This window comes from Lissotriton vulgaris, chromosome 7 (assembly GCF_964263255.1).
Source record: "Lissotriton vulgaris chromosome 7, aLisVul1.2, whole genome shotgun sequence".
NCBI classification, from domain to species: Eukaryota; Metazoa; Chordata; class Amphibia; order Caudata; family Salamandridae; genus Lissotriton; species Lissotriton vulgaris.
The window spans coordinates 662,093,730-662,107,947 of record NC_141695.1 but is presented as its reverse complement, the minus strand read 5'-3'; the positions used below and the strand labels follow the sequence as shown (position 1 = coordinate 662,107,947).

Sequence of the window (14,218 nt, the reverse complement as noted above, 5' to 3'; positions counted from 1 at the left end):
CCACCAAACATTTGAAGTATGCATATAACCAATTTACTTATGGGTCCTTGTGCAAAAAGTAAAAAAAAAACTATTGTACCGTAACAAGGTGGGAAAACCTTGGCCGCATTCTTAAAATTCAAAACAATAGATTCATAATCAATACATTTATATCAATCATCACCATCATGAAAGATATGGACGGCTGCATTAAAACTTAAAATAATGAAATAAAAGTAATCAGAAAAGTGTAGGCCTCCTTATACCACCCTACTATTGACATCTCAAAAGGAAAAATATCTAGATCTCCTAAATAGCATCCTATTCGACAAGACCTCTGCTACAGACAGACCCACGGCTAATAGCCCACTTGAAAGGAAAATCTTACATGCCTTCAGACTTATTCCAGGTGACAAAGCCACAGGCCTCGATAGATTCCCAATTAGCCTTTACAAAACATTTACCTACAAAATCGTGGAGCCTCTTGACCGGCTCTCAAACTATTTATGTCCACTGGCAAAGTCTCTGAACCTGAAGTGATAATTTTCTACAACTCTTAATAGGGGTTTCTCAAAGCAATATTCACTAGTGAGAGCATCAACAGTTTTTGCCATGTCATTGAAAAGACCCCATTCTCTATTTCACCCTCAGTTCACCATTACCCTAGTTAAGGAAAAGGCATTTGGTAGTTACATAGCTGTTCCTTGAGGCCGTGCTACAGCAGTACCGCCACAGGACACACTACATAAAAGGGACTGTGGCCTTCTATGCCAACCCAGCAATGAGAGTAATAATTTACAGGACCTTGCCGGACCCCATCACTCTAACAGGACACTCGACAACGTTTCTGTCCACCCCACTACGCCAACCACTATTCCTCCTTTCTATAGAAACACTCTTGCAACTATTAAACAATTACCAAGAACTCAAATGCTTCTGCTTTACATCCAACCCTTTCAAAATGGCTGCAAATGCTGATGATGTAGGAGTATTCTCTAGAAGACAGTGAAGCTGCAATCGCATCTGTATTAGATATCATTAATACAATGCCCACATATTCAGTTTATTCTTTAATTAAGAAAAAACCTGAAGTTCTCCCCTTTAACCCATGGTGCCTCCCCAGTTAATTATTTCCGATATCTGGTTTTGCAACAATCACAGGGACTTGGTTAGACAGAACAAATAAAAAATCAAAAAGCATTTAGACTACTGGTGTTTCTAGTAAATCTCTTGGTGGAGCAGAGCGGAAACTCTAAAAAGAAAAAAAAATAATAATGCTCACTCCAATAGTCAATGTTAATTCCAGTATGTTACCTATCCATCTAACAATTTGTTTTCCTCAGTTTACAAAATCGCTTACAATTATCTGTGTAACCAAAAAAGACTCAAAATATCCTACTGGAAATTATAATTAGGCTACAGAGAGAGCGGGTGCAATCTCCATTGAAGCCTTCAAACTGCTTATCTTGCTAGCTAAGGTTCCCATTTGTTTCTTGATAAACGCATATCCCAGCCATCTTTGTGCAGTATTTAACAGGAGTTTACTGTCCCTTTTCACGTTACATGAACCGTGAACATGTCCCACAATCAAAACAAATAATCTCAGACACCTCCGGAGTAAAACTACATCTTGACAAGATGTCTACACAAATAACTACATCCAACCTTGTAACTCTCAGGAAAAGCAACACGCCTATCATCAGAACATCTCCATCAATAGGACCAATTTGGCCAGTGAAAAGTATTTGCCCCATCAAAGATCTTTATGCTGCCTCAAGACCCCTAACATATTTCAAATATACCTACTCTCTCCCTAACATTGACTTTTAGCAATTTTCTAAAAAATAAACTGCAAAATATCTAATGGTTGGACCTACTTTGGATCTAGACCTAATCCCCATTCAAGAAATTACACTCAACAAGCCATATAGCCGCCAAGATTTACAAATCAGTCATAACATATAATGTCAAATCCCCCCTCCTCCATCCAACTCAAATGAGAAAAATGTTTAGAAACCTTGGAAGAGATCTGGGCTAACATCTGCACTGACTCCTTAAAAGATAAAATCATGCCCTCCTTCACTGAGTAAAAATTATACATGCTACAATTGTCCTTTTAGACACCAGATAAAGTTTACAAACTCAAATTGATTTACTACAACATATTGGAATTACAAAGAGATGCAAAGGGACTCTTAATATATATTCTTTAGCTGTAAACTAACCAAAGATCTCCAATCAACTGTCCAACATAGTCATAACCTATATAGCTGTAGACTTCCCTACAGTGATCGTAGGTCACTCACATCTTCAGACCCCGCTCACTTTTCTTAACCGACATATCACTACTCGATCTACTTTAGACCATTTCAGTCACTCTATATGGATAGATGATGTCCATTTGAGCAGAATATCTTCCACTCATGTTGGGCCTGGGTCATCTAAATCTGCAGTGCACACAGTTCACCCTGACAGTCGCAGGAACAATAAAACCCACAAACCATGGAACTCACTGGACCAATTCATACTAGAAATAAACCCTACATAGTAATTCACTCCCAACTTTCTCTTCAGCATTTCAAGGCCATCTTCCCACTCGCAGCCCCAACTTCTCGCCACCCTGTAATAGTCACGTTACACCCCACCCTTTTTTATTTTTTTATATTTGTCTTCTCCCTTTCGAGGTACATCATTGCTCTACATCTTACATTCTGATCTAGTTTAACAAACAAGTTAACCACATTCTATCAATATTTGACTTGGATTTCATCTCCCTTTGCAACAAAGGCTGGTCATGAATATGGTGTGTATTCTGGTTTTCGGACCAGTTATTTGGCTACTTTGATATCTCTATCCACCTGTTGACAAGATACAAGCACAATCCCCTTCATCTATGGACGAAACGGTGTACTCTACCCAAAACTGTTCACCGGTGTAGCTCCAACTTTTTTTCTTTCTCCCTATCTCTATCGCAATCTCTATCTCTATCCTATTTGATCGACAAATATAAATAATCTGTTGATCAAATAGGATAAAGTCTAATAGACCAACTTCACAGTTTTTGCATTGTTTGGTGTTTACATTAAGAAAATTCCTGCCGAGTAGGTCTATGTATCAACTGACAAATGGTGAACTGCAGTGGACAGGAGTGTGTGATTGCTGATTGTTTGTGGCCCTCCGAATTGCAGACAAGTGAAGTATGTGTTGTACTGTAAATTCCCACTATGCACTTTCATAAATGTTTGCTGCTAAACCAACTTTCTATTGACTTTAGATTCGCTTGTGGAGCAAGGCAGGATTGAAGGTTGTGTCACAGTAGAAGAGAAATTCATATGCATTCATTTTTTTTTCAGATTTATGAACCACCCAGCTCCAGCAAATTGCCGCTATAAACCCACATGGTATGAACATGCTGCTAACTGCTATACACATGCAGTAAGTACATCTTTGCTTGAATGATTGGTTTGATATGTTACAAACAAGTTATGTTAACCAAAACTACAGAGTTATTTTGCAATCTATTTCCTCACCTGAAATCATTGCAAAGAACAAAGACAATCAAGATATGAACCTAATTCTTTACGCACTAATTCTGTTAATCCATCTGTCACAGTACAGTGCATATACAAAAAGTAATATGCCGCCTTTATAAATACCCCCTGGTAGGTCCATGTTCAACATAAATGGGTAGGTATATCCACACAATAGCATTGCAAAGTCTAATTTTATCAGTTCATTCTAACTTGACAAGGTGACATGTTGAAAAGAAGTCTACTCATCATTGTCATTCAGCTCACATTCTAGAGACAGCAAAATGGAATACAAAAGAATGCAACAGGGCAAGATAATGACTTGCGTCAGTTGAGCAAGAACACACAAGGCAGCAGAATACCTTCAAGTGCATATATCGTTCTCCAGAAGATAGAGAGCAAAAGTGATCCACATTAGTTACCTTCCTCACCCCCCTCATAAACCCACTATAGAAGAAAAGAAGTCCTCTTGTTTCAAACATTCTAAGTAGAACGTCTTATAGAGGGAACATGGAAAATCACAGACCCTTCAACTGTCTTCCACTCTGAATCTCTAACTTAAAAATTGCCAAATATTCCTAGATATATTGTACTTAATGTATATTTTTAAGATTATTTTCTAGTGAGCAGTGCTTGCGTGGGGACCGTGTCCGACATCAGGAAAACTTTGGTAATATTAGCAGGAGCTGGAATGCATTGAAGCAGCAATCTGATTGAGTTGTTTTGATTAGGACCCATTTTGGCCAAAGAAAGCAGCAAAAGAGAAAAGGCTGGTAGCCTGGCTGGCCTACTGGGAAAAGGGCCCTAGAGCAATGTTTGAAAATTTCAGAGGTGAATTGGTAGCAGATCAGGCGGGCATTAGTGTTTATTCGATTTACAAAAGGGGGTGGTGATGAACAGAGTGTCTGAATTGAGCAGACCACTCTTACCCAGTCCAAAGATCAGGGCTTGATCCATCACCGTTATTTATCTCACTGCCCCATCCCAGCTCAGAACCTGGCTATATGCAAATCAGTCTGTCCCTGGCCCAGTGCATCATGGGAACAGGGCAGACTAAACTACAAAGCCAATTCTTTACCAGAAAGGAGACAAGCTACCGGGGACCGGTTTCTGGCATTTCAGCCTCTTCGGCCCGGCTTGCTTGAATCCTGATGGAGCAGTGAGAAAGGGACTCATGTCTGAGTATACCCTGCCACACCTATAGTGGCCAAAATCGATTTACAAAAGGGGGTGGTGATGAACAGAGTGTCTGAATTGAGCAGACCACTCTTACCCAGTCCAAAGATCAGGGCTTGATCCATCACCGTTATTTATCTCACTGCCCCATCCCAGCTCAGAACCTGGCTATATGCAAATCAGTCTGTCCCTGGCCCAGTGCATCATGGGAACAGGGCAGACTAAACTACAAAGCCAATTCTTTACCAGAAAGGAGACAAGCTACCGGGGACTGGTTTCTGGCATTTCAGCCTCTTCGGCCCGGCTTGCTTGAATCCTGATGGAGCAGTGAGAAAGGGACTCATGTCTGAGTATACCCTGCCACACCTATAGTGGCCAAAATCGATTTACAAAAGGGGGTGGTGATGAACAGAGTGTCTGAATTGAGCAGACCACTCTTACCCAGTCCAAAGATCAGGGCTTGATCCATCACCGTTATTTATCTCACTGCCCCATCCCAGCTCAGAACCTGGCTATATGCAAATCAGTCTGTCCCTGGCCCAGTGCATCATGGGAACAGGGCAGACTAAACTACAAAGCCAATTCTTTACCAGAAAGGAGACAAGCTACCGGGGACCGGTTTCTGGCATTTCAGCCTCTTCGGCCCGGCTTGCTTGAATCCTGATGGAGCAGTGAGAAAGGGACTCATGTCTGAGTATACCCTGCCACACCTATAGTGGCCAAAATCGATTTACAAAAGGGGGTGGTGATGAACAGAGTGTCTGAATTGAGCAGACCACTCTTACCCAGTCCAAAGATCAGGGCTTGATCCATCACCGTTATTTATCTCACTGCCCCATCCCAGCTCAGAACCTGGCTATATGCAAATCAGTCTGTCCCTGGCCCAGTGCATCATGGGAACAGGGCAGACTAAACTACAAAGCCAATTCTTTACCAGAAAGGAGACAAGCTACCGGGGACCGGTTTCTGGCATTTCAGCCTCTTCGGCCCGGCTTGCTTGAATCCTGATGGAGCAGTGAGAAAGGGACTCATGTCTGAGTATACCCTGCCACACCTATAGTGGCCAAAATCGATTTACAAAAGGGGGTGGTGATGAACAGAGTGTCTGAATTGAGCAGACCACTCTTACCCAGTCCAAAGATCAGGGCTAGATCCATCACCGTTATTTATCTCACTGCCCCATCCCAGCTCAGAACCTGGCTATATGCAAATCAGTCTGTCCCTGGCCCAGTGCATCATGGGAACAGGGCAGACTAAACTACAAAGCCAATTCTTTACCAGAAAGGAGACAAGCTACCGGGGACCGGTTTCTGGCATTTCAGCCTCTTCGGCCCGGCTTGCTTGAATCCTGATGGAGCAGTGAGAAAGGGACTCATGTCTGAGTATACCCTGCCACACCTATAGTGGCCAAAATCGATTTACAAAAGGGGGTGGTGATGAACAGAGTGTCTGAATTGAGCAGACCACTCTTACCCAGTCCAAAGATCAGGGCTTGATCCATCACCGTTATTTATCTCACTGCCCCATCCCAGCTCAGAACCTGGCTATATGCAAATCAGTCTGTCCCTGGCCCAGTGCATCATGGGAACAGGGCAGACTAAACTACAAAGCCAATTCTTTACCAGAAAGGAGACAAGCTACCGGGGACCGGTTTCTGGCATTTCAGCCTCTTCGGCCCGGCTTGCTTGAATCCTGATGGAGCAGTGAGAAAGGGACTCATGTCTGAGTATACCCTGCCACACCTATAGTGGCCAAAATCGATTTACAAAAGGGGGTGGTGATGAACAGAGTGTCTGAATTGAGCAGACCACTCTTACCCAGTCCAAAGATCAGGGCTTGATCCATCACCGTTATTTATCTCACTGCCCCATCCCAGCTCAGAACCTGGCTATATGCAAATCAGTCTGTCCCTGGCCCAGTGCATCATGGGAACAGGGCAGACTAAACTACAAAGCCAATTCTTTACCAGAAAGGAGACAAGCTACCGGGGACCGGTTTCTGGCATTTCAGCCTCTTCGGCCCGGCTTGCTTGAATCCTGATGGAGCAGTGAGAAAGGGACTCATGTCTGAGTATACCCTGCCACACCTATAGTGGCCAAAATCGATTTACAAAAGGGGGTGGTGATGAACAGAGTGTCTGAATTGAGCAGACCACTCTTACCCAGTCCAAAGATCAGGGCTTGATCCATCACCGTTATTTATCTCACTGCCCCATCCCAGCTCAGAACCTGGCTATATGCAAATCAGTCTGTCCCTGGCCCAGTGCATCATGGGAACAGGGCAGACTAAACTACAAAGCCAATTCTTTACCAGAAAGGAGACAAGCTACCGGGGAAACGGTGTTGGATCTAGCCCTGATCTCTTGACTGGGTGAGAGCTTTCTGCTTAATTCAGAGACTCTGTCCCTCACCACCCCTTGTTGTAAATATTTTTGTCCACCCTAAGCGTGGAAGGGTATTCTCAGATGTGAGACCCTTGCTCATTGCACCATCAGGATTCAAGCAAACCGGGCCGAAGACGGCTGTAATGCCAGAAACCGGTCCCCGGGAGCTTGTTTCCTTCCCAGTGTAAGAATTGGCTTTTGTAGTTTGGTTTGCCCTGTTCCCATCATGCACTGGGACAGGAACAGACTAATTTGCATACAGCCAGGTTCTGAAACTGGGATGGTGCAGTGAGCTAAAAAACGGTGTTGGATCTAGCCCTGATCTCTTGACTGGGTGAGAGCTTTCTGCTTAATTCAGAGACTCTGTCCCTCACCACCCCTTGTTGTAAATATTTTTGTCCACCCTAAGCGTGGAAGGGTATTCTCAGATGTGAGACCCTTGCTCATTGCACCATCAGGATTCAAGCAAACCGGGTCGAAGACGGCTGTAATGCCAGAAACCGGTCCCCGGGAGCTTGTTTCCTTCCCAGTGTAAGAATTGGCTTTTGTAGTTTGGTTTGCCCTGTTCCCATCATGCACTGGGACAGGAACAGACTAATTTGCATACAGCCAGGTTCTGAAACTGGGATGGTGCAGTGAGCTAAAAAACGGTGTTGGATCTAGCCCTGATCTCTTGACTGGGTGAGAGCTTTCTGCTTAATTCAGAGACTCTGTCCCTCACCACCCCTTGTTGTAAATATTTTTGTCCACCCTAAGCGTGGAAGGGTATTCTCAGATGTGAGACCCTTGCTCATTGCACCATCAGGATTCAAGCAAACCGGGCCGAAGACGGCTGTAATGCCAGAAACCGGTCCCCGGGAGCTTGTTTCCTTCCCAGTGTAAGAATTGGCTTTTGTAGTTTGGTTTGCCCTGTTCCCATCATGCACTGGGACAGGAACAGACTAATTTGCATACAGCCAGGTTCTGAAACTGGGATGGTGCAGTGAGCTAAAAAACGGTGTTGGATCTAGCCCTGATCTCTTGACTGGGTGAGAGCTTTCTGCTTAATTCAGAGACTCTGTCCCTCACCACCCCTTGTTGTAAATATTTTTGTCCACCCTAAGCGTGGAAGGGTATTCTCAGATGTGAGACCCTTGCTCATTGCACCATCAGGATTCAAGCAAACCGGGCCGAAGACGGCTGTAATGCCAGAAACCGGTCCCCGGGAGCTTGTTTCCTTCCCAGTGTAAGAATTGGCTTTTGTAGTTTGGTTTGCCCTGTTCCCATCATGCACTGGGACAGGAACAGACTAATTTGCATACAGCCAGGTTCTGAAACTGGGATGGTGCAGTGAGCTAAAAAACGGTGTTGGATCTAGCCCTGATCTCTTGACTGGGTGAGAGCTTTCTGCTTAATTCAGAGACTCTGTCCCTCACCACCCCTTGTTGTAAATATTTTTGTCCACCCTAAGCGTGGAAGGGTATTCTCAGATGTGAGACCCTTGCTCATTGCACCATCAGGAGTCAAGCAAACCGGGCCGAAGACGGCTGTAATGCCAGAAACCGGTCCCCGGGAGCTTGTTTCCTTCCCAGTGTAAGAATTGGCTTTTGTAGTTTGGTTTGCCCTGTTCCCATCATGCACTGGGACAGGAACAGACTAATTTGCATACAGCCAGGTTCTGAAACTGGGATGGTGCAGTGAGCTAAAAAACGGTGTTGGATCTAGCCCTGATCTCTTAACTGGGTGAGAGCTTTCTGCTTAATTCAGAGACTCTGTCCCTCACCACCCCTTGTTGTAAATATTTTTGTCCACCCTAAGCGTGGAAGGGTATTCTCAGATGTGAGACCCTTGCTCATTGCACCATCAGGATTCAAGCAAACCGGGCCGAAGACGGCTGTAATGCCAGAAACCGGTCCCCGGGAGCTTGTTTCCTTCCCAGTGTAAGAATTGGCTTTTGTAGTTTGGTTTGCCCTGTTCCCATCATGCACTGGGACAGGAACAGACTAATTTGCATACAGCCAGGTTCTGAAACTGGGATGGTGCAGTGAGCTAAAAAACGGTGTTGGATCTAGCCCTGATCTCTTGACTGGGTGAGAGCTTTCTGCTTAATTCAGAGACTCTGTCCCTCACCACCCCTTGTTGTAAATATTAGTGTTCATTCAACATTTCAAACCAACTCATAACAGGTCTGGCAAGACGGATGAATTCTAAACTTATTGGGCGAAACATATATTACTGGTCTGCAGAGAAAGGCCCTTTGTCAACCCTCCACGTCAGGAAATAATCCATGTGGTTTGGTTAATGCCAAGGCCCTTAAAATTGAAGGCCCTTCAGGTGCATTTTCCATTGTGTGTTACTTGCTCCCAACCTATAAGAATTGTTTAATCAGGCTTTAGTTAAGTGATTTCTGCTGACATATTGCACCAGACACTGGGTATAGCGCTCCATTAACCAGATAAGCACCCAATGAAATGTGGCTCTTACAGACCCTATCATTAATAATTGTAGATGGCAAACCTGTAGCGACTGATCCCACTACTGCTGAACCAGACACCCTTCCACTTGACAGGATTTTATTTTGGTAAATTTATGAGGCTTAACATCAAGAGACTTTTGCTGCTGCAAAACAACCATTATTAAAAATAAAATAAAAAGAGGCTCCGGACCCACAGCCATATTTAGCTGAAATACACAAAGTGTGAGTGATAGTCCATATTCCCTTCTGATTTTTGCCTTGGGCGCTGAGCTACAGGTGTACATTCTGAGATGTAGGTAGCAGAGTATGGTGGCTGGTGTGTATAGTGTTTCACAAATTAACGCCCAATATATGGATAATGTTATTGTACGTTGCAAACAGAGGTTGTTTCCCCATTTTTATAGAGTTCAGAATGTTCTTGTATGTAATGGTAAATTGGGATCAATCAGTGCTGTAACTGCTGTTTGGTTAACCTTTTCATAACCTATCTCCACTTGTCATGAAAACTGCAATGGGATTAATTAAATAACCTTGTATTTGAATCAGTGTGGACATTGTTCTTACATAAGCAAAGAAGAGTTAATGGTACAATTTGTAGTTCTGAGGACACTGACACTAGTAAAGATGATTCTGCTAGAAAGACCACACCCATCCTTTTTAAGTCGCGCCTACGCAGCGCGCATGTGCCCTGCATAGGAAAGACTTTTAGCCATCGCTACACTTCTGCAGGCACAAATGTGCCCACTTTGCATTGCTTCCAGTGGCAACGCGTGCATGTTTGGCGATTCTCTTGCGGGAGCGAGCAGCGGCGCCATATGTTAGCAATTATCACGCCTTGCTGCTCGCTCCTGCAAGGGAAACCTGCACAGGCCCTTCCCCCCTCCCCCGCCCGCCCCCAAACCTATCACACCTCTTCCCCCCCCACTCCTCCCCAGGCGCAACTGCAGTGCTCTTTTCTGTTTTTCATAGCGAAAGTGCAAATTGAGCTGCCCACATAGTGAGGCAGAATGCCCCCACATTTAGAGACTACACCAAGACCTGTAGATCCAAACTGACACACAGGAGGACTCATATCGTTTTGGTTAGAATGTGGCAGCAAAGAAGTGACGCTTCAGCCATGTCTGTCCACTGGTACATAACTATAGTGCTCTGTAGCGCCAAGAGAGGTTTGTTGATGTGCCACATCACAGCGAGGGGCTCTGCTTACCTGGCAGGAAAGATGCCTACAGGGGACTGGCTGGTCCATTGGGTGGCTTCGCAGGGGCCTTCGTCGTCCTCGCGCCGCTGTATCCATTTTCTCGTCGGTGGGCCACGACTGTCTCTGACCGCTGCCGCTTTGAATGGTGCACCCGAGGTACGGCTCGGGTGTGCCTCGCTCCCTCCTTGTTTCTGAGAAACTTTCTCTCAGGCTGTCCTTCCCAGGGCTGCGTTACAGCTGCGGAACTGTAAACTGGATCTTTCTTCCTAGTTAGGGAGCTGGGAGCTGCCAGCCGCAGGCCCAGACAGGGAGCTGAGATTACATCAGCTACGCACGGCTTGCTCCGCGTCTCTCCAAAAGTCCAGTCCTTGGGTGTTGAAGTGGAAGACAAAAACAAATCAAAATAAACAAGGCGTTCGACGGTACCTTCCTTACACCGCAGCTTCAGTGTACTCTCCATTCCTTGGTAGGTCCCTGAGCGTGTGATGTACATGCTTTGGCACAGTTGATGTTGTTCCACCAAGGATATTGTGCTGCATAACTAAATACTTCTAAGGCCCCAAAGGTGAGACCTATTGGCTTAGCCAATGCTTGTTATTCTTTACTTCAATTCATCGTGCACTTCTCCTCTTTGCAGCAAGTAGTTAGATGGCTAAGAAACCTCCAAGTAGGTTCAGTTTCCTGGATGACTAGCTAGGCTTTGGGGGCTGTCAGTACCAGTACTGGCAGAAAGACAGAGTTACCACCACGCTGCTCTGTCCAATTTTATGTTGATGGTGTATTTACAGCTTGTGAGTGTTTTTAAGAGCCTATTTTGGTATAGCAGATAGGCTTCACTCTGTGCGTGAGTTTGGCAGCTTCGGTAGGAAAGAAGGGCTATAATTCCCTAGCATTCTGAAGACCCATTGGATGACTATAACTCGAAACATTGGTTCGAATTTGAATTTATCAATGCTTCAAGAAATGAAAATGTCAAATAGGGAAACAAATGTCAAATATTGAATGGGTAAGGGCATACAAGCCTGCAAAAATGATATTCTGAAATAAGTTTTTAAAGATTTTTCTTTATAACTGTCTTATGAACCTATATAGTGCTCGAAATAATTCTGTCCATGGATTCATCCTCTAACCTATTTTGTTAGAGCTGTGGTATAACTACAGAAAGGTTTTGCCACATGCTGCAGAATTATAGCGTGGTGTCAAATTTCGGAGGACCTTTGACTGACCTTTTGACTGTGCTCTTGTCCTGGGGGCCGACAAGGAATTAAAAATTATGCTTATTGGGTTTATTACATCTAAGGAAGGCAGTTGTGGACTCGTATTAGCGAAACATAACCGAGGTATGACTTGAAATGACTCTAAACTCGCACAGAAGAAAATTGACAGCTGATTAAGATTGAAAGGTTGATTACTGAGGGAAACCCAGATGATCATGTGAAACAAGGTCAGGATGTGTCGGATGAATACTTGGAGGTCAGGGGTTAGAGGAATGGGACCTGAGGCCACTGAGGCAGTGATGTTGTCTGTTAAGCAGTAGCAGGTTACGCTAGCCCTGTTCAGTGCTGCTTTCTCGATCATACAATTCTAGTCGGGGTAAACTTACTACTGCCTCTTGTTTATGGACGTATTTGTTCTTTGTCTATCGTATTCAACATGTTTTATTGGTGCCACTACTGTTGTCACAGAAAATGCATGTTTATTGCATATTACAAAATGTTAATGAAACATTAAAAACATATTATTGCCCGCCTCCCATAACACAAAGGGTCTGGCGTTTACGGCTGCGCTTAAATTCATGAGAATAAAATCCAGACAGAATCACGGTCACTTCTCTTCAGCTGCAAATGATAGTCTGGTTCCCAATAACGTATTTTACTATTTCTGCGCATTGTTAGCGCAATCAGTAAATGCTTCCTAGTGCTTATAACAAGAAAAAGAGGGAAATAAGGATTTGATCAGAGGTATGCAGCCTGGCACCTGTGCTTCCAAAGCGGAGTAACACATTCTTTCTCAGTCTTGGACTATATATCGAATCATAATTGTTTGGCAAAAGTGACCCTCGTATTTCTGACTCAACTCAAGGGCATGGGAAAGCACTCGAAAAGAGTGGCCAGATCAAAGTGTTGTGCAGGTCAGTACAATTGTGTAATGTACATTTGGAAAGATCTTGAAATCTATGCAACCTACATTAGAGTGGGCCATAGAAGAAAACAACTCTTGTGAAAACTGCTGACACTTTGCATGTGTTTAACCAGCAAATTTATGTACAGAAGGCATACCGACCGAAGGCTACCAAAAAGCAGGTCTTACCTAGAGACTGTTGCATTTCCCTTTCGAGCGGCCTCTCTCCTTTATATGAAAGTGTTCACCCATTCCATTGAAAGAACACTCTTACCTTAGAAGCCGAGAGTCTACTTTTCTGCATGACATCTATAAACATTTTAGCTTCCTTTTCTTGGTCACCATCTGTCTAACTAAATAGTGGTTACTTGGGACATCGGTTTTCAGCTCTTTTAAGACAGTAGAGTGTCATGATCTTGGAAAAACATAGCAGTTAAGCCTGGGCATCTCTTCTAATAAACCTGCTGTGACTCTTATTTTTCCATTTCTACTTTTTCTTCTGTGTCCATCAGACCGTTTACACACCGTGTCGTAATTCCTTTCATGATGTAGTGTAGTTCCTATATTCTCAATAGGCTCTGCGCATCGGAATAATATATCCTATAGATGTGACGTAGGACTTATGTCTACTAGGTCTCTATCGAAATATATTAGACCTAATTGTGAGTGCCAGCTAACTCAGAGGTCACTAGAAACTTTCTCGAGTTCATAAGAAGGGATTTAGTTACTGACAACCGCACAAACATGACAACTTTGTTTCCCCAAGATAAATCTGATCTTCAGAGTCGTGGAAACGATAGATAGATATTTTACTCAGTCATTCGTGCATGCTTCGTTTCACCAGAGTTTGCAGAGAAGTAGATAGACGGGCGTTTTCAATAAAAGGTATTTATTGAACAGTCTTCTTTCTCAAGCAGAAGAAATTAACTGCTACAATCGTAATACTGGTCGTAAAGTATAATGCGTACAGTAAAAAGAGTAGGATAAAATAATACTGTAAGAGCATTGTATGGTTCCTAGACCGTAGATAAATACATACATAAATAACAGAGGCTAAAAAGTACTCAACTGGTGCGTCTAAAATACGCCTACCCCGATGTACCTAACCTAATTCTAGTTCTAGGGAAGGAGTAAGTGAGATGTAGTATTCTTTGCCAAGAATCTATCCAAGATTTCTCTATGGGTCTAATCAGCTCTGTACCTTGGTTTAGAATGAAGGTCAGGCTCAGGACTCTATTTCCCAACAACCCGCAAGGTTAGCATGGAAACGCTGGAGCTGGATTTCTCTGCAAGAGAAAAGACCGCATCTCTCTGTGCGTCTGCTGGAGGGTCGGCTTCCTTCGGCACTTGCTGTAGCAGGATGCGTCGGGCAAGTA

General features: G+C 43.9%; 1 protein-coding gene across 2 annotated transcripts in view; it reads left to right on the top strand.

Annotated features, from left to right (window-relative positions):
* Nucleotides 1-14,218, top strand: part of MMD (monocyte to macrophage differentiation associated) — a 534,703-nt gene that overhangs the window by 362,846 nt on the left and 157,639 nt on the right. For both annotated transcript variants that reach the window (XM_086930869.1, XM_086930868.1), the window contains exon 3: nucleotides 3,333-3,414. In XM_086930869.1, coding sequence (XP_086786995.1) covers nucleotides 3,333-3,414 — 82 coding nt within the window. The remainder of the gene's footprint in view (nucleotides 1-3,332; nucleotides 3,415-14,218) is intronic.